General features: G+C 42.7%; 1 protein-coding gene across 1 annotated transcript in view; it reads right to left on the bottom strand.

Annotated features, from left to right (window-relative positions):
• KALRN (kalirin RhoGEF kinase) overlaps positions 1-20,543 on the bottom strand; it is a 716,112-nt gene that overhangs the window by 355,197 nt on the left and 340,372 nt on the right. The window contains exons 7-9 of the mRNA XM_026647403.1: positions 19,324-19,515; positions 8,922-9,053; positions 489-719 (exon numbers count right to left, since the gene is read on the bottom strand). Of these exons, the coding sequence (XP_026503188.1) occupies positions 489-719; positions 8,922-9,053; positions 19,324-19,515 (555 nt within the window). The remainder of the gene's footprint in view (positions 1-488; positions 720-8,921; positions 9,054-19,323; positions 19,516-20,543) is intronic.

Here is a 20,543-nt window from a genome sequence, read left to right as displayed (position 1 = left end):
ACTCAAAAAAAAAAAAAAAGATTGTGCTCTACTGTGAAGAGCCTAAACTCTGTTGAACAATATGTATTGTTTCCATAAGGCAAGCTGGAAAATGGGGCAATTCAAAACTATTCCACCCAGCCCCCGCCTTTTTTTTTTAAACCTTGTCACCCACCTTTTTTCTGTTACCTATCTTTTTCTAAAGCACATGCTGTAGCTGTCTACTTCCAAAAGCTATTAACCTTCTAAACATTTTACCAAAGGTCTCTTGTTATAAGTTACATTATCAATGGTGGCATCTGACATGAAGAACTCTACGAAAGTTAGTTGAAAAGTACTGAATGGTGAATAGGATAGTACTGTGTATCTAGCATATGTAATAATACTGGGTGGTAACAAATATCCTCCAGATGAGTCACCATACAAATTTAATGGCTACAAAGAGATCTAGCCATAACACGTATTAGTCCTTCAGACTTTCATTTCACCACTCTAACATATGACATTACCTGCTGAACATCCTGCTGGAAAACACAGAGCTGCAGCCTTTGATGTAATCGGACTTTTCTGTGCTGCCAGATGCTCTCTAGGCGCCGCTGGTGATGCAAGACTTCATGTACCACATCCAAGACCTGGTGGACAGCCTTGGAATAATTAGCAGTAGCAGTAAGGGATTCAGAGTTTCCAGGGCTCAAGGGACGCTGCAGGACATCCAACAAAGCCTTCCCATCCTGGCTTACCTGAAAGAAAAAGATTGAGTCTCGAAGGGACAACTTCATTGGTGCTGATAACATTTTCTTTAACATCTGACAGCTTGCAGCAAGAATAGTCTCATCTTCCCAATTCTTCCCCGCCACCCACACCCCAATACATGGCTCTGTTAGAAGGAAAAGACAGGAAACCTTGAGCAATTTATTTTTTTGATTTTTACTTATGTATTCATCACCTGCCTCAGTTTCACAGTGGACCTACTGTGCTGCTCAGTAGGACCTCAGGAACTGAAGTGACAGATCCATATAAGGCAACAGATACCTAGATAGATACTGAACTACTGCATGTTTCGCAGACATTTGGGCACTGAAAATTAATTGACAAATAATGTTGTGATATGAGTGGCGTTTGGAGGCAGGAGACATATAGACACATTCTGGTGAGGAGGTGGCATTTTCAGAAATACACAGATGACTAAAACATTCACAGTCGGTATGGTAAAAGAGAGTCATTTCTTTGTGAGCTTATGACGTATGAATGCAAATTCCAAAAGGTGAAATTCATGCTCTCCTTCACTCAGTAAGCTAAGAGAAAATAAATTAGTAAGTGGTAGTACTAACCTTCTCCAAAGTATCTTTTCTTCCCCATGAATAGTTCAGAGAAAATTACAGGCCTACATTTTCAATGGGCCTGAGAAACTTGCATGCAAATGTTGCAAGTGAAATCATTTTCACATACGAAACCCTGCATTTACACACAAAGGGTTTCTATGCATGCAAAAGAATGCATCCAAATTGTATTTCTTGTGTATTTCATGGGACCCATTGAAAATTTCAGCCATAAAATGCAAAATGTAAATGAACTACAACTATCTTAATTTAACAAATGTGGGTGTTGGAGTCTTGTAAGAGGGGATTTGAGAAATACATGGATAGTCAATGTGTGGCTCTGATATCAGTTACTAATATAAAGCACTCTATAAGTACTAAATAGAGCTGCGGACAGAATGCAAATTCAGTTTTATAGAGGCTTTTGAGATTTCCAAATATATTTTCATTCCAATTAGGAACAAAGCCTGAACATTTCAAAATTCTTCACAAAAGAACATTCCAGAAAAAAAATTATTTCAGATCAGAGTTTCATTTCAATTTAGATGTTTTAAAAATGATATTATATAAAACAATTAAAAATTCTCATCAAAAAGTCATTTCAATAGAAACAAAACAAAAGTTTAGTTATGGAAATGTTAGAAGAGGATGATTCAACATTGTTGGAACTTTATTCTCTTTTTTAGTTCCGTAAATAAATTTAGGCAAAATTGACATGATTTTGCAAAACATTTAGATTTCAATAGAAAATGGTTCTCTCAAAGTTTTTCTGACCATTTCTACTACTTAGTATTATCAGTACATCTCAGAATATTTCTCAAAGATGGGTAAGTGTCATTATCCCTATTTTACAGATAGGGATATTGATGTATTGAGAAATTAAGTGACTTGCCCATAGTCATACAGTAAGGCTGTCAGACACTCCTGATTCCCAATCCCATGCACTTTCCACAGATCATGCTGCTTCCCAATCAGTTACAGGAGAATATATCTGGAATAATTTCAGTGAAATCAATGGCATTATTTTAGATTTATACTGGTTTTACCGGGAACAGAAGGTCACCGATGGTTGTAAAATATGCTATGGCAAATCTCTGCAGTTTTATAAACACAAAGGACAGTTTTGAACTAGATTTGGAAATGATTAGGGAGCTCTGTGGGTGGGGGGGTGGGGGGGTAATACTCAAATTCCTTTGCTCATGAAAATGGGCAGGAGCAATCTATGCATGCTGGAGTCAGGGAAGCTGCAGCCTGCTGGGGACACAGACGATGGAGTTGCAATAGGGATGGCAAAAGAAAATGATGATACAGATGAGGATTTCAGCAGAGAAAGTTGAGGCAGAGGCATATACAAATAATGTTGTCAAAGTGGGGATAACCAGGTGGACCATACATTTTTAGTCTCTGAGGTGCCACAAGGACTCCTTGTTGTTTTTGCTGATGCAGGTTAACACGACTACCACTCTGAAAACTGCATTTATGGACATGCTCTATGCTGGAGAACATTTCTGGAAATGTTCTGTCGAAGTTCAGGGCTAGCTTCTCCTTTGGCCCCTCTCAGTCTCTGTAAGTGCAGTCCCCTAAGGTGTTAGGCCACTTGCCTTCATCCGTCCCACAATTCTCACTCTCTTTAAATTGGATCCCGGGGTACAGTACCATGTGTACTAGCCATGAGTGCTCAAGCAGGCCCAACTGAAGTCAACTGTCCTACAAGATTTCCCTTTAGGAGCTGTGATCAATGTGCACATACAGTAAACCAAACAAAGTAACCGTTAATCTCAACAGCAGGAACACAGTGAAACAAGAAAAAGGGTTTCTTACACAACAGTCTAGTTGCATCTGTCTTACCTAAAGCTTAGGTAGATCTAGCTTACCCCAGTACCCAACCCTGAGTCTAAGGGGACAGTCCGCTCACCTGTAATCTTGCTCCCCGCCCCCTCCAGAGCATCAGAGACTCAGGTTTGTATCCACTTCAAAGGCCTTTGTTTCAGCTTCCCACCTGAAGGGCCCCTGAGGTTAGAAGCTGGCCCTTTGCCCAGTGGGACCAACCCCATTGTGACGGTTCCCCCCATAAGGCTTTATGGAATATGCTTATGAATGTATATATGACATAACTAGAATATGTTTTGTGCTACACATGCCATGTAACATATCTCTGTAAAGATTATGATCTATAGTACTGAATCTATTAATCCTATTTGTATGCATGTATCATTTTTGTACTTGAAGTTAGGAATATTGGCTGTATACTTGCTTGATTTTAACTAACTTAGTAGAGCATTTGTTCAGCTTCTTGAGAAAAGTGCAAATTAAGTGCCCAATCAAAAACCACTTAGCCAACAATGAACTTGAAGATGCCAATCCACATCTGACCCTTCCCAGGAATGTGGCTTGGCTGGTAAAAACGGAGTCATGCATGGACATGTGGCTTGCCCATGTGACTCCAAAACTCCATCTTGGAGCTGGACTTTGCATAGGAGTGAGGAGGGGGTCTCCACCCACAAGAGAAAGTCTATTTAACCCCCTTGGAGGCCCCTCCATTTGATCTTCAGCTGGCTAAAGAGATAGCCTCTCCACCCCCAAGGATACCTGAAAGAAACTGGAACAAAGGACAGTAACTACAGGGGGTATGAGTGATTGCTAGACCCAGACTAGCAGGAGACTAGTCTGTAAAAGGAAGCTTACTGGAACTGGTGAGGTTTTATTTGTATTCAGTTTCTTAGACATAGACTTGTGTGTTCTATTTTATTTTACTTGGTAATTCACTTTGTTCTGTCTGTCACTACTTGAAACCACTTAAATCCTACTTTCTGTATTTAATAAAATCACTTTTTACTTATTAATTAACTTAGAGTATGTATTAATACCTGGGGGGCAAACAGCTGTGCATATCTCTCTATCGGTGTTATAGAGGGCAAACAATTTATGAGTTTACCTTGTATAAGCTTTATACAGGGTAAAATGGATTTATTTGGGGTTTGGACCCCAATGGGAGTTGGACATCTGAGTGTTAAAGACAGGAACACTTCTGTAAGTTGCTTTCAGTTAAGCCTACAGCTGTTAGGGGACGTGGTTCAGACCCTGGGTCTGGGCTTGCAGCAGGCTAGCGGGTCTGGCTCAAACCAGGCAGGGCACTGAAGTCCTAAGCTGCCAGGGCAGGAAAGCAGGGGCAGAAGTAGTCTTGGCACATCAGGTGGCAACCCCCAGAGGGTTTCTGTGATCCAACCCATCACAGTGAGGTTAGAAGCTCGCCCTTTGCCCAGTGGGACCAACCCGATATTTACCTCCCATAAGGCCAGAGCTAAACTTCAAAGGGAATGATGCCTGTATTGTCCCATTAAGTATCAGTCTTGGTCTGCTTTCCTGCCAACCTGCTCCTGCTGGAATTAACCCTCTTGGTAATTATATAACAAATAAATAATAATAGCCAAACAGAGGTACACATAATATTCATAAAATATTACAGGAGTTTTTCCAAGTCCTTCACACCTTCTATGACTCATCGACCTTTCTTCGGTTCAAAAGTTTCTGTTCCAAAAGTGTTTCTTTTATGAATGCTATACCACCCCCCAACCAATGGACATGAAAGAGCTGTGTACTGAAAGATTTGCTAATGAATGGATTTGAAAAGATAAATGAATAGTTTCACCAGTCTGGGTAGCAAGATACAGTGCTTTTTCAATCACTTTCAGAGTTCTCCTCAGAACTGAAAAATAAGTCATTGAATTGCCTTTCATGTGAATGCTTTGCATTTTTCAAGGATTGTTCAAGGACAGAAGCATTAACATTCCTGCTTAGCAGGTCACATCACAACTTTAAAAAAAGCCAATCTATGGGAAATACACTTGAGCACCATCGGTAAAACTCACCCAGTGCAGAAAATAAGCAAAGGGCCTATGGAATGCAAATAGTGCACTTATACCCTATTTTGAAGGCTTAAATGTGCATAGACCTCATGCCGTACCTACGCCCAGGAAGAATCTCACCCCCTGTGAATTATACATGAGAACTCTATATATGAACAAGTTAGTCTGAGTCATGCTTCTTTCTTGTTTGCATTGAAAATTACAATCTGGCTCCCAGACTCTCCAGCTAGGTGTTACTATGAACTTTTTATATAGCTAGAAATGAATTTTAAATCCCAAGTATCCTACCAGTTGGGCCTGCAGAATGCTGAGAGCCTAGCAAGTGACCAGACTAAGGTTCCCTCTGCACATTAGTGGATATAGCTGAGCTAAGTCAGGGAATGGTCTTCACAGCAGATGCATTGTGCCTCTTGGGACAAAGAATGAACTAGACTTGATGCAATCACATCTAGCAAGATGTTGTACTCATCAACACCAATTGGGCTTGACTCTAGAATCCTGTATTCTCCTCATCCTTCTCCTTTCCCCAGCAATCAGTACTAACATCAAGAGTGATTTAAAAAAAAAAAAAACAGGTTGAACTAAAGGGGGCATCTCAATTATATTTGTGTGACACAACATTCATTGATCATATTGGCAGTATAAAACAAACTCCCACAGGCCAGAGAAACCCCTGAAAAATTCCGCCTGTGGAGGGGGACATAAAGATGGTGGCTCCTGCATCAGCTCCACCATCTCATCCACCAGAGTTGCCCCGCCCAGTATAAGAGGTGTAGAGGGGCCTCTTGAGGGCTCCATTAACCCCAGTTCTCTGATGGTGGAAGATCTTTTGCCAGCAGCATAAGCTAAAGCGGTCAGACCTAGGTAGCTAACAAACTGAACTGACTCGCTGTCAGTCCTTCCTCCCCTCCCCTGCATTCACTATCTGTGAGCTTTGCTTGGATGCAGCAGAAACTAGGCCCCATATGTTTAGGGCCTGAGCAAAAGTGCAGTGAAGTGAAAGTGAGGCTCTAATGGCACTGTATGAAGCTTTTGGTGAGCAGCCCCAAAAAGCTTCACAATACCTTGTAACAGAAACTTTCAGCAATATAGTGTCATGTGCATTGTCTCAAAGAAGGAGGTCTGACTCCTGAGCACCCTCCATTGCATTAAATATGACTATTGAATTGCAGAGTATATACGTAGAGATTTGCAACCATTCTGAAGAAAAGGAAAGGATAGTCCATGCCACAATTCTCACATCACTGCTGAGAGTTCAGCACTCTGACTATCCTATCAAGGAGGAGGAGGTGACAATGTTATAATATGTTGACAGGAAGCATCATCTAGAGGAATAAGCCCATGGATGGGAGATGGGACGCCTGAACTACAATGCAAGCTTTGCAACTCACCAGTTGGCTTTGGGCAAGTGATGAACATATTCAGAGGTAACAGACTCAACTTCACCTCTGTTAAAATTGTTCAAATAAATCTATTGGGAATGTAATATTTAAATGATCTAAGCAACTATATGTTTAATAAGTTATAATCATCTCAGAAGAAGCTGCAGCAAAAATAATACACATTTTTAAAGGCTGCATTTAATAAGGGCCTTAAAATGTACATACATATTGGAAGGGTTAAGGTCTGTAGGCTAATGGGTAAATGCTTGCTTTAAAAATGCATTCCACTTAGATTTTATTTTTAGAAATAAATATTTTTTAAAAAAGGAAATCTACTCAAAACTTAGTTTAAAAACAATATTAACACTCCGCTGAACAGACAAAACCCATAACAGTCCTAGTTACTTCAAGAAGTCACCAAGATTTTCTCAGTTTGCCTATATAGTCTGCCACACTTGCAGTTCTTCTGTACAAGATTCAGTAGCAGTCCCATCTGGGGAGACATTGTACAAATGGTCCCATAATCATTGCAATGCCCTCTGGCTAATGTAACTGATCTGGAAAGTGCTTTCAGGTACTTTGAATAAGAAAGATGATCTCTCTAAGCAGGTATCCAGCAGGATGAGTTTGGGACAGAGCATTAGCCTTTGTTCTGAAGTCTTCACTTGAAAGTTAACTATTATTTATATTAACACAGATTTGTGGGATTCAATATCAAAGACGGAAATATCAGGGGCATATAATGTAAGATGTAGCAGTGGGCTTTATTTAAGAACCTTTTAAGCATACATTATGCAAAGAGACTTTAATATACACATTTCCTTATCTTGCTGATATTTAATTGAATATTCTTTGTCTGGTACAGGAAAAGAAAGAAGCTCTTTCTAAACGTCTAAAAGAGATCAGTCCTTCACAATTTATATGATGGAAAAAGTAAGGAGGGTGAGCTAGATCTACCCCTGCTGGTATACAGAGGGACAGATTCCACCTGCCTGTTCCAGTGAAGGCCACTGAACCCTGGAGGGTCCTTCTCTGGGGAGGGTAGGCAGTATTTCAACCATCATCCTCTCCTGGAAGCTCTGGCATGGAAGGGCAGCTTTAAGGTCCATTGGGGGTTGTATAGCTGGCAGAGGCTAGGGAGGAGTTGAATCAGTGCATCATCCAGCTCCCTTGGCTACACTGCCTTCCTGGCCTTCACAGGGCACATTTTAACCTACACTGCCCAACAGAGGAGAAGTGCTCAGCCTCCAGACAGATTTTCTGTTGCCTGGTACCTTGACTGGTCCAGTGACTATTACTACAGTTATTGTACATATTTCTACTAGCCAGTTTGGGAGAGGCTTTTGCAAGCACTGTAAGGAACTAGGTCCAGCTCTCTTTGGCCAGAAAGCTAGTCAAGAATAATACAGGGCCTTCTGAGTGTGAGGAAGTGAAGAACAAGAAACGAGACCCTCTGATGAGAAAAAAGAAGCATTAAGCAAATTATGACATCTGTAGATTATTTCTCAACATGCTAAGCAGACAGACTATGGGCACTGGTCTGTTTGCAGTGATTTGCACTGAATGTCAGCTATTTGTGGAGGGTTATTTCCTGCTGCAGCCTAGATCAATTCGGGGCAAAAGCATAATGAAAATCTTTATAGGATTTTTGCCAAAGTGCCATAAGGCAGTTTTTAGTCTTAGCAACCTTGACATCGTCCTTTTTACACAAGCTCTTTAGATCTGAGACAGCCTATTTCTCTACTGAGAGCCAGCTTATACAAATGGATATAACTTTAAGGCACAGTCTTTTACATCTTTTGCTGTGATAAGGACCTGGCATCTCCGTGGCTTCCTGTCTTGGGACATTGATGATAGTGAAAAGAGCGGATGGCGTGCAAAGTAAATCAAATTATACCCTCTACCCCCCATTAGAATAACTGCACTGGAGCAGGGACTCACTCCAAACAGAAAGCAATTTGGTCAGGGCTATATAGCAACTCCACTACTGTAGGATGCCTAAGAAAGGTAATGAAGCAGCCTGTCTCTTGGCCAGTCTGTGAGCTGCCCTGGCTGGCTACAGGTACCCCAGAGGTGTGGGGGTTGGCTACAGTTTGTGCTGTTGCTCCAGATTGACTTACTGCACTGGAGGCCCACAGCCTGGGAGCAGATCTGACCTCCTGTGTGAAGTCATGAGTAAAAAGATCACATATCTCTTGAGAACCATTTTAAAGGTTTATTAGCTTTATCCCTACTAAGCAGTCATATCAATGAGTCAGTGGAAAGTAAGACTGATTTATTCAATTAAAAATAGCTCCAAAATGCATAATCGTATAGATATTATTGCTAAGCAATCTGTTAGCAGCTGTTAAAATTCTTCTCCTGGAAACACTTACCTCTGTGTAGGCCTGGGTCACCTGTTCATACAGAGACTGATGATGATGGATGGCCAGCTCCAGGTCTTGCATTTCCGATGGGAGGCCTCCTTCACTACACATTTTACACCAGGCATCCACACCTGAAAGGAACTGAAGCAATTCCAAAAGCAATCAGGAGGGTGTTTCAAACTCACTAGCCATTACTATTGCAGAGAACCATTTACAGAGTGCCATAGATGAACGCAGCACTGAGCAGAAGGTGAACTGTGCCAAACCAATACCACAATGCCAGGAGTTTACAAGAGGGAACAAAATGGTACAGACCACACAGGTGATTGTGATCCTTAAACACTCAGAACTTTGTCGACCAGCTGGGCCTAAGGGAGGCTTTAGAAGGAGGAGGATTCGGTTTCTCCTGCTTTACATGTAAAGTGCATAGGCACTTTCAAAACAACTTCAGGAACCCCTATAGGAAGGACCTTTGAATAACAAACAGGAGAAATACAACCCTGCTTCTAAAATCAACATAAAAATATAGACCGAAAAGAAACAGTCAGTGCTCTAATTGCATGTAATATTGTCAGAACTCCCCAATTGTTTATGCTTGAGGTCCGCACAGGGACGATTTTCCCACCAACAGATCAGCACAGTTATTCACCTGGCCCTAACAGCACACACGTGAATAACAGAAAACTCCCATTAAAATCATCATTGACATTCATTTCAGTGAAAGGTGGATTTTCTAAGTGTTAAAGCAGTTCTCAATCCAAGGCTGGCTCAGGAGAATTGGTAATAGGATACTGTAGGGAGCCAGGGTGGCTGCCCTCCGAACTGGAGGTAAAAGGGCCTTTCTCTCAGCCGGAGTGGGCAGGGCCAGCCCAAGCTAGCTCCACCCCCCGGAAGGGGAGGGGTGGAACAGGAAGTATAAAGGGCGGGGCCCTTAGCTCAGTCAGAGCAGCACCAAGGAGGGAGGCAGACGCAGACCGTGAGCTGCTCCCTTCAGATCCTGCTGCTGCGCCAGGGGAGGCCCTGGACCAGTGGAAACCGCACCGGGAGGACGGACTGGGGCTGCCAGGACTGCCCGCTGCCGAGTACCCAGGGGAACTGGAGGAGCCGGAGTGGGAGCTGGAGCTGCCAGCAGCCAAGGACTGGGGGGAGCTGGAGGAACCTGAGCCTGAGGGGGAGCTGGAGCTGCCAAGAGCGGACTACCCCGACGCATTGACGGGATCAGAGGGATCCGGACGAGCGATCGGGTAGGAAGTAGCCCAGGGACAAAGCTGCACAGTGGTGAGTCTGTATCACGGAGGGACCCCGCTGATCCAGTGGCGGGACCCTCGTCCTGCCACCGTCAGGGCCCTGGGCTGGAACGCAGTGGTGTAGGGTGGGCCTGCGTTCCCCTACCCGGCCGAGCCACGCCGGGACCTTTGCCGGCGCTCCCCTGCCTGAGGGGCGCGCAACTGACCTTTGCCGGCGCTCCCCTGCCTGAGGGGCGCGCAACTGACCTTTACCGGCGCTCCCCTGCCTGAGGGGCGCGCTACTGACCTTTGCCGGCGCTCCCCTGCCTGAGGGGCGCGCTACTGACCTTTGCCGGTGCTCCCCTGCCTGAGGGGCGCGCTACAGACTCTGGCTGGCAGCCTTTCCGCTGCTAATTCCCCGCTGGCGGAGGCGTAACCCCGGCCAGCCCGTGACGACGTAGCTCCCCACCGCCCCCTAGCGGGTAGGCGGACCGACACCGATCACAGATACCAAGACTTTCACCTCTGGGTCACCAATTTAAATCTGGCCCAGGTCAATAGCGATCAGTCATCAATACCACCGGATGGTATTGAGTGGCCTACAGTATTTGAAATAAGCTGCTAGTCTCATTCCAGTTGCTAGTGGGCAGATGTCCACATTTAAAAAAAAAAAAAAAACTCTCACCACAATTGATATGAATTAGCACCTTTGTTGACAGCCTCAGCAGAGAGGCCAGGGATTGAATAGGCTCAGAGTGTGAGACATCTTTTCACTCCTCGAGGTCCCCAGCTCAGGGCTGAGGCACCATGGCAGAACAATGTGAGCAAGTTCACACTTCTGCTGCCTGTTCTGTAACAAAAGGACTTTACTCTTCAGGGCTCACATCACTTTTTTTAAATGGAGCCTGTGGAGTATGGACTGACATACCTTCTAATGTGTTCACATGTTGCAGACACCTAATTACCTAATGTCACCTCATTACACTTTGTTAATATTTCCTCTTCTTCCAGCTTTTTGTTAAACTAGCCCCCCCATGCTTAAGGATCTTTAAAGCCATCAATAAAAGAACCAGCTAATAATACAACAGATGCAGCGCACCAGAGGCTGAATGTACAATGACTACAAAACCACCCTCATGATCACAGCTTTATCTGTTCATGAAGTGCTCACCTGTGGCTTGTTAGCAAAGCACTCACTTAAAGTGTAGAACACTCTGAGCTTCAAAGCAAAGAGTTTCTATCCCAATCTCATCTGGAATCAGTGAGTTATTTTTATTATCTGGGTAATTTTATTCACAGTACTGCTTATAGTCAAGGTTTGAAAATGCCTGCATTATAAATCCTTATTTTCAAGACACTGATTCAGTGATAAAAATAAATTCTGGGCTAAAACCTCCATCTACTCCCACAAGGTACCTCTCTGAACAAAAGGAGTGTTTTCTGGAGGAAGGGATTGGGAGTCAGGACTCCTGGGTGCTGCTGTGTACACCTCTGCTGCTGATCTGCAGTACCTATCTAGGTGACATTCACACACACTGCTGCCCAAAGCCTAAGTAATCAGGGAGACTAGTGCCAAATATATTGGCCTTTGATCAAAAACATGCACCATAGGAAGTATGGTTTGACTCTGCAAGGTTTTTTAGCATCTAAGTAATCAGGTTTTATGCAGGGGAATGTGAATGCCACTAGCTATCTCATGTCAGGGCATGGGGCTGAACTGAATTCCCTCTAGGAGAAACCAGCATAGGCTGGGGTTCCTGCCACTAGAACGACATAGTCATGGATCCAATGGCTTCTTTCCTGACTTTTAATCACACTTTCCCTCTCAGACCAGTGCAGAAACCTCTTGATACCAGCTATTCTGCTCACAGTCCCCAGATACCCACACATTCCCACAATGGGGCTACATAATGAGGAGGACCTTATGATGGTCCACTGTACCTAGGTAAATTTCCACTTCTGGGTCTCAATTTATCCCTCTGTAAAATGGGGATAATAATCCTTACTTGTCTCACAGGGGCATTGTGAGGATTCCTTAATGTCTGTAAAGGGCTTTGAGAGTTGCATGTAATACATTGGCTTAGTGCATTAAATTGTATCTGTAGTAATGGCCCTATTGACTATAACAATATGCTCTTGAACTCTTGTGATGGAGGCCTGAGTTTGATGGGGTTGAAAAGTCCTGGTTTGATTCCCCCGAGAGACCGTTGGTATGTCTGGTGCCATCGATCCTGACTCTTCGATAAAAGATGCTATATAAGTGCAAGTTATTATATAACCACAGCCACGATGCCAAAAACCACAGTGACACTCAGGTTTAGAATGCCTGTTAGTGCAATGCATCCATGCATGGGTTGGAATTCTACAGCACCAGAGAACAGACTTCTGCCACTTGAGCTAACGGAGTAACTTCATTAGTGCCGTTATCCTCTAGAGGACCAACCGCTAGGAAGGAGTCTGACACACCCTTTACCAGTGTGGATGGCAGGAGGGAAAGGGCTCAATTTTAAAAAAAATGAACTTTGGCAAAGTATTAGTCATATTATGGCGCAATTAATTTAGGTACTTTGGAAAATGGCAGAGACATTAAAGTTTATCACAGCATGATACACTATGAAGACACAAGTGCCTTTATTACATGCATGTGTATTTTCATGCTAAATATATATTTACACAATAAAAATCGTGGTTTGTTGTGTTAAAAAGATGCGTTTAAAAATGTAAATAACTAATTAACTGTTAGGCTGGAATGGCAGTTCTGTAAGCTGTTACTGTCTATTGGGTGTGCAGAACCATTTAAATTAATTGCTTAAATACCTACTTATCCCATAGACTGGAACAGCTCCTATTGGGAACATAAAAAGCTGCTTAAATGTGATTTGAAATGATAGATCAAAATGGCTCTATTAGATAACTGTACATGTTTTACCAGCTTCCATGAAAAATTGAAACAAAAAACCCCTCCCCCAAGACATTTAAAAAAACAAACACAAAGCCTCGATACAAAAAGGCTGTGTGTTTCTGACTTGACCCAAATAGGCCCTGTAAAGTCATAATAAGCCAGATTCACTCAGGCTGCAAACCCTGCAGTAGCCAGGTCGGGAAGGCCCCCCACAAGAAGGCAGCGTTACAGCACACGCTCCTACTTACCCTTCCTCCAGAACATACAATGTGTGAGTGAGCAAGCTGAGTCTCATGCCTGCTATGCCTCAAGGTCTGTGACCCCTGACTGCCTCTCAGGGTCAAGCTCAAACATTTTGGCGTTCCCTAGTAGCTGAAATTCCTTGTTGAGTCCTCTAAGCGAGAAGTCACTTGGGGGCAGGTTCTTTTTCCTCTCTAGCTTCTTTATTTGCTGGCTCCTTCTCCTGCTTCAGGGACCGAGCTAAAATGTCCTAGATGTACCTGTCTCTGGATCCCTTCTTTCCTCCCACATTCCAAACATTGCCCAACCCATCCCTGCCTGTGCACCCCATCTCACACTTTAATATAGAAGTATGGGTTGGTGGAGATTGATTGTTTACATGGGAAAGGCCACCCTCCTCATCCCACAATCAAATGAGGAGATCTCAGATTTGCTTAAACTCAGACATAGAGAATCATAGAGTTTAAGGCCAGAGGAGACCACAGATGATCTAGTCTGACCGCTTATATATCACAGGCCACCACCACCACCTATCCACTAAATCCAGCAACCAAAATTAGACTCACAGAGCAGACTACACTATTATGTGTCACAGGCTGAGAATAGGGGGGAGCAAAATGAACTAGTGTCTCAGGTCCCTGCAGTGGTAGGGAAAAATGACCCTGACTAGTGTAGATCCTAGCAGAGAGCTCCTGAGAGCATAAAGTCTGCCTGGGAGGGGACAAACTGAATGGTCCATTGACTTTTCAGAGGATCAACATAAACATCCAAATTCTGCTCACAGATGCTGAATGCATGCAACACCTATTACTTTTAATGGGAGTTGTGCATATGCATTTCTGAGGACAGAACTGGATTCAAAGTTAATGGTTCAGATCTTTGGCCAACTGAAAGTTTGTTCTTTCTGACAAGATTTTCAAAGTGAACACTTTAAGAATACTTTAAAACACTTTTAGGAACTACTGTCAAGTACAGAAAGAACCTGGTATTTTCATTCCTGCCTCCCTTGACAGTCTGTGGGCCAGAATCCCAGCTTGTGTAAATCAGCACAGCTCCACTGAAGTCAAACAGGAATAAGGCAGTTTCATATATCTTCCTGGAACAGGCATAATCCCATATACCCTCCTGCCACAACATGGTGTCAATCATACTTAATAATATAGGACCTGATTCCTCTCTCACACTGGTTTTACACCAATGCACCTCCATTTACACTAGTGAAGTTAATCCTCCTTTATACTACTGTGAGAGGAAAATCAGGCCTGTCACCGTTTGGAGTAGGAGACATTGAGAAAACATGCTGTTGAATGCCCTCAAACTGAGACCTTGACCTGGGTGATGTGGGGGGTCTAGTACTAAGTATTTTGGCCTTTGATCAAAAACATGTGCTATAGGAAGCTTTGTCTGACTCTCCAAGGTTTTTTTCTACCTTTATTTATTTAGGGGGTTTTCTTTGTGATCTATTTGGTATTTACCTACCTTTAAAAAAAAAAAAAAAAAAGCTTTGATCCTAGAGCTCTTTCAGCCAAGTTCAGCTTGACCTGTATACACTTGACAGATGTACAGTACAAGATCCAGGAAAGCAAATGTGACTGTGAGGCATGCGAAGACGGAGGTGAAGTTCAGCTCCCAGCATGGTTGACTCAGCCTTTCATCCTCTCAAGCTAGACAAATGGAGTTCCATATAGTTTGGTGTACTGGAGTCTTTAAGATGAAACCTTGAAAAACAAAGGTCCTGCCTGCTCTGCTTAGATGTTACAGATACCCTGGTTCTTTTCATAAAAAAGTGTTGGCCTCTGTGTTTGCCAGGACTGTGGTGCAGTGGACTGCGTGCCAGAAGTTTGATTGCTAAGATTCTATTCGACTCCCTTCTGACTGGCATCACAGAAGAAGTGAGTTTAGGAGGGACGGAACAAAAGGAAGGTAATGGTCTGTCAGACTCAGGGCCGGCTCCAGGCACCAGCGCAGCAAGCAGGTGCTTGGGGTGGCCAACGGAGAGGGGCGGCACGTCCAGCTCTTTGGTGGCGGGTCCCCCAGTCCCTCTCGGAGGGAAGGACTTGCCGCCGAATTGCCGCTGAAGAATGATCGCGGCTTTTTTTTTTTTTTTCCACTTGGGGCAGAAAAACGCTGGAGCCAGCCCTGGTCAGACTGGATTAGGAAGGTTTGACCAGGGTCACTCTAGCACTTGGGGCAAACCACTATGGAGACCTAGGTCAGGTGTAACAAAATAATAGGGGTTTATTTGGCTGTCACGCTCTTCAGGCAGGGCACCACAGACTTAGGCTGCAACAACAAGTAAGGCTCCGATAGCAAACAATCTCGTGTCAGGCCTCCCTTCCCTCAGGGTGGCTCTGGCAGGCGGCAGACTCTCATGCAAGTCACTGATAGCAAGTCTCACTTCTGCCTTCTCTCAAGGAGGTGCTGACAGGCAGCAGTCTCTCAAAAACATTGCAGGTGGGGCATCAACTTGTGTCCTGCATCATCCTACCTTCCTTCAAGGAGGTGTTAACAGGTAGAACGCTCTCAAGCAGTTCCTGGCCCCAGGCAGGCCTCTCTCACAGAGAGAGCTGGATGTCTGTTCTCCTTCCTGTTCTCTCCAGCTGAGCGGTGCTTTCCCCGTCTAATACTTCCTTTCAAATGCAGGTATAGTGGGCGAGGCTGATTGAGCCCATAGCAGCTCAGTAGCCTTTTCTTGGCCAGTGAAAGGTTTGTATTCCCCATTACTGATAGGCAATCCGTGCATCGGGTTGGCATGGAGAAGACAGAGTAACACCGTAGGTAAAATGGGTGGACATGACATCAAGGGTGGCACCATTTGAACAGAGAAGGGTGCAATAAGAAACATGATCTGAGCAGCAAGCCAGGGCAGACTTATTTAGGTCCAAGCTGATGTGGATCAGAAATCTAAATCTTCTTTATTGTATACAGGTTGTTAAAAATAATCCATTTCAATAGGTATGTCAGATGGGCATTAAGCTCAGTCTCATACAAAATTCCTGATACCCAACATTTTGTAGGGTACCAGAGAGGTCGAATTACTAAATCCTCAGTGTATAAGTCATCGTTTATCCTATTACAGCTACTGAAGCAAGCCAAATATTTCAGTTCCAGCTGATGGAGCTGTGAGTAGGACATGCTGACTCCCACATCATATTTTTCCAGCATTCTGAGTTTATTGGCTTCACATCAATGCTCCCCTCCGACTGAACTGTCTCTTATTCCAACTGAGGAGCAACTGCCGCTCAGTGTTAACAAAATCTCTTGTTTTCTCAAGGCTGAGAGACTCCGGTCACTGTCAGGCAGCACAAACTTTTGTTCCTTTAAAGAGCTGCCAAGAGAAGACTGCATTTTTAGACCCTTTCTTTAAATTGTAAAGAAAAAAGAAGAGTTGTTGAAAGCGATGTTATTATGCAGCTGTTTTTAAGCTATGACTGGGCAAAGTATCTATTCTGATGATGTTGAGAGGGCAAGAAGACAACAAATTCACCCCAACTAACTGGCAGTTCAATCCAGCTTTCTATTTCTTAGCAACACTTCATAAATTGCAAACAAGCCTAAAAGTTCAGAAAAATAGGAGATCACTCATAAAAAATACATAGTATTATTTTTAACGATATCTTTAAATAATTCTCATTTTATTTTGGATTGTAAATACTTCTCTTTTCCCATGTGAATGTATTCCTGGTAGAAGATTAACTGCCCTGCAGAGAGAGACTGGTGTCTAAACACTATGGCGCTTGATGTATCTGAAATATGACAGCCTGATGAAAGAGGGTTAGTGTGTGCAACCCTTACGCACATGGATGAGCACTTCCGCAGAACGATAGGCCCATTGGAGCCAAGGGTGTATTTTCACATGAGTAAGTGCCTGGTAGGATGAGTAATGGCTCTACATTCTGGCCCAGTGTAAGTAGAAAATACAAAATCAAGAGAAATCTGCCATAATTCTATGGCAGAAGTAGTAAATATCCTGTTTGTGCTGGACTTTCCCTTGACACCTCTAGCTGCCTTCTGAAGCAAACGTTATTTTCTTCTCTGAGACCAACATTATTAGCAAATAAAATCTGAAGTAAGCATCATTATCTGCATGAACACCTGTAATTTTAAGATACTCACCAACTTATTTGAAAACAAAACCAATTTCACTTATCTCAAAAGACCAAACCATGGGCCCGATCCTGCAAATGGATCTGTATGGATGGATCCATGCAGATCCCATCGATTTGGGGCTGTGTATGTGCACAAGGGCACATTGGCATACATCCATCTGCTGGCTGTGTCCCCCTTCCAGGCTAAAACAGGAGTGCCTAACGAAAACAGGATTCAGTTGTATCCTTTTCCCAGCAGGAAGTCAAAGATCACCAACAGAAGTCTGTTAGCTCATTGCAGAATCTAGTGCAATGATTAATGAAAAGCAAGATGCCTATAAACCAAAAAAGTCCCCCCGCTCCCCATCCCCTACCCTGCCTCGCCTCACTGCCTCAAAGGCAGAAATATCTTAGGAGTGGGTTGGAACCAGCAACCTCTTTGTCATAATGTGTAACACACATTTTATACCTCTTTCTGGGTTCTGCATACCTCTTCCTTTATTTTGTTAATTTCTGAAAGTTAGAAAATGTAACATTATAATCTAATGTTTATTTGGAATGTATTAATCTATGAAGGAGTTTCTATTAGGAAAAACTTCAATTGAGATTCCATCTTCAATTCCTGAGGAGGTTATAGGGTATTGTACCAACAATGATTACCATGTCTAAGCTAACCCCACAACTGAATCCTAGTTGAGGAAGGCCTTCCAAGAGGCAAAAAAAACAAAACAAAACCCAGACTAGCTGCAAACATTATGAGGACTTTCACAGCAAAAGACTGCGAGAACCCCAAAAGACTAGCAAAAACAGCTAATACACATTACATTCTGCAGAAAGAGGATTCTTGGCACATTCAGATAAAAATGGACATCTGAAAATGACAGACTGTTAAATGCATCTGAAGAAACTTCAGTCTAAAAACTACATATTCTACTGTGTAAATGAATCCCACAGCCTAGAGGATAATAAAAAGTCATATAACATAGCTGGTCATGCTCCAGGTTTGCATATGAAACCTCAGGAGAAAATCTCCAGCCATTCAAAGCATGGGTTATTATGTAAGGATCAAACACATCCACTCATTGGGCTTGACATTAACTACTGAGTGAAAGGAAAGTGCATAAAAAGACTGAGGAAACAGCCTCAAAGCAATATTTGTCAGCTGAAGGAAGAATGCCACTTACAACCAGCAATCAAAGGCAGGCCATCACTTGCAAGCAGAGTGGATTTGGGCTTAAAAAGCAAAGGTATCATCCACAGGCAGACTTCAAGTCTTTCCTAGTTAAGAAATTATTAAACTATGTTATTTCCTAGAAGATATACTCTAGAACTTGATCTCAAAGGAAAGAAGAAAACTTTTGGAGATGCCCCAACTACCTTTATGGACTTCTGATGGTGAGACTAAATGAAATTAAAAATTATGGGGGCTACTACAATATTAAAATAATAGTAAGGAATTTATTGAGTTTGATTAATATTAATTTGGCCTACAGCCCTTTGTTCTTACAAAATATAGTCTGGTATAGACCTGTATTATGTATAGGCACGCAGACATATACATACATATTGCATTATCATCACGACTCTCCTACCCACAATAATCCTGAATTTATCCATAGAATAGAGATAGTCCTGGCACCTGCACTGCAATGCAGAGAGCAAGGCAGTGCATTGCTGTACCAATGAACCTCACCTGGGACTGGGGAGGATCCCCTGTAGGGGAAAAGGAGTGTTCATTAAGTCCTAAGCCTTTCTTCTGAGATTACCAATAAGGAAACCGATTTTTGTCAACTACAGTAGTAGTGGTGGTATTGGTGATTTAGACGCTTGTCCACTAGGAACCAGATTGAGACTCCCAAATTCACTGCATATAGACAAAGCAGCCATCAGATAACAGTTTGTTTTAGTGGTTACCAACATGGTTGTAGACAATTTTCCAACTCACTGTAACTCACCTGCTCAGCCTTCTGGTGAAATACAGCAGACATGGCTAGGATGGTACTGCGCTCATCCAGAGCTGCAGCAAAGCTCTTCCATTCTTGATCCAGCTGGGTAGAGATTTGTTTAATTTGCTGGGAAGCATAATGGCCTGCCTCTGAAAGCCTGGATGCAACCGACATGATCCGATTGATGTTGACGTAGGCATTCTGAAAATTAGAAAAAAAAATTAATAAACAGAAGGGAGAAACATGGCCATTCTGCATCTTCATTACAAATTCAAAACACCATCAGCTGGAAGGATGCAGAGAAGTTGAGGTGAGAACAATCAAGCAGCCTTTTAAATATGCATGAGTTGTAGTTTGTAGACATACTACCTTTCATTCTAAAAATAAATCCCACAGGAATATTTTAGCACATCTACTCCATCATCTATTTCCCCCTCACACACACATTTTATTTATTTAGGGAAAATCATCTGCCATACCTGAGATGTCTGGTACGCAATGAGCTTCTTATCATTTCCCTCTCTCTTTATCTTATTCTAGGTATTTCAGGTACATTCATTCACAATTCTCGGTGTAAATTATAATTGCAGAAATGTTTACATTCTACATTTCAAGAGATCAATGAAATCCCTTAAAAGAGGGGTGCATTGTCAAGAGATGGGCTAATACAGTTCCTTATGGAGAAGTCCTATAGAATTTTATAGGGATTATACCAATATTGTATAGAAATTTAAGAAGCTATATGGAAATTCCTATAAAAGTTATATAGTTAAATGAAAACGATCTTTTCTATAGTTTTTTTAACCCATCCCATAGCAGGGATAACATTTTATATTACATTCTAAATTTAGAAGAGTTCAAAAGATTTATTGAAAGCTTATCATTTTCTGTTTGTTTGATGGGAATTTTCCATCAGGGGTTGTACTCAGCTTGGACGCTCTGAAGAGCCACTTGGTTATCAAATGGAATTTCACGAAGCCATTACACTGCAGCATGATACCCCAATGTTTCATTACAACATAAGCCTCATAACAGAGAATCATCACAACAATATATTGATGCACCATCAAAATGCCAGTGTCAGGACACTGGATAGCAACAGCCTTATTGCTTTCTGGAACTTCTTTGATGCAATCACCTCTGTCTCCTTCTATTCCTCACTGACGGCTGGGAAAGGCCCAGCAACTTAGGACTCTACCAGTACTCTGTATTATTCAGCTTTCTTAACA

Source organism: Terrapene carolina, unplaced genomic scaffold (genome assembly GCF_002925995.2).
Source record: "Terrapene carolina triunguis isolate 2854851 unplaced genomic scaffold, T_m_triunguis-2.0 Scaffold62, whole genome shotgun sequence".
NCBI lineage: Eukaryota > Metazoa > Chordata > Testudines > Emydidae > Terrapene > Terrapene triunguis.
Note: the sequence above shows the minus strand (reverse complement) of the source record. Positions and strands in the feature narration are given on the sequence as shown.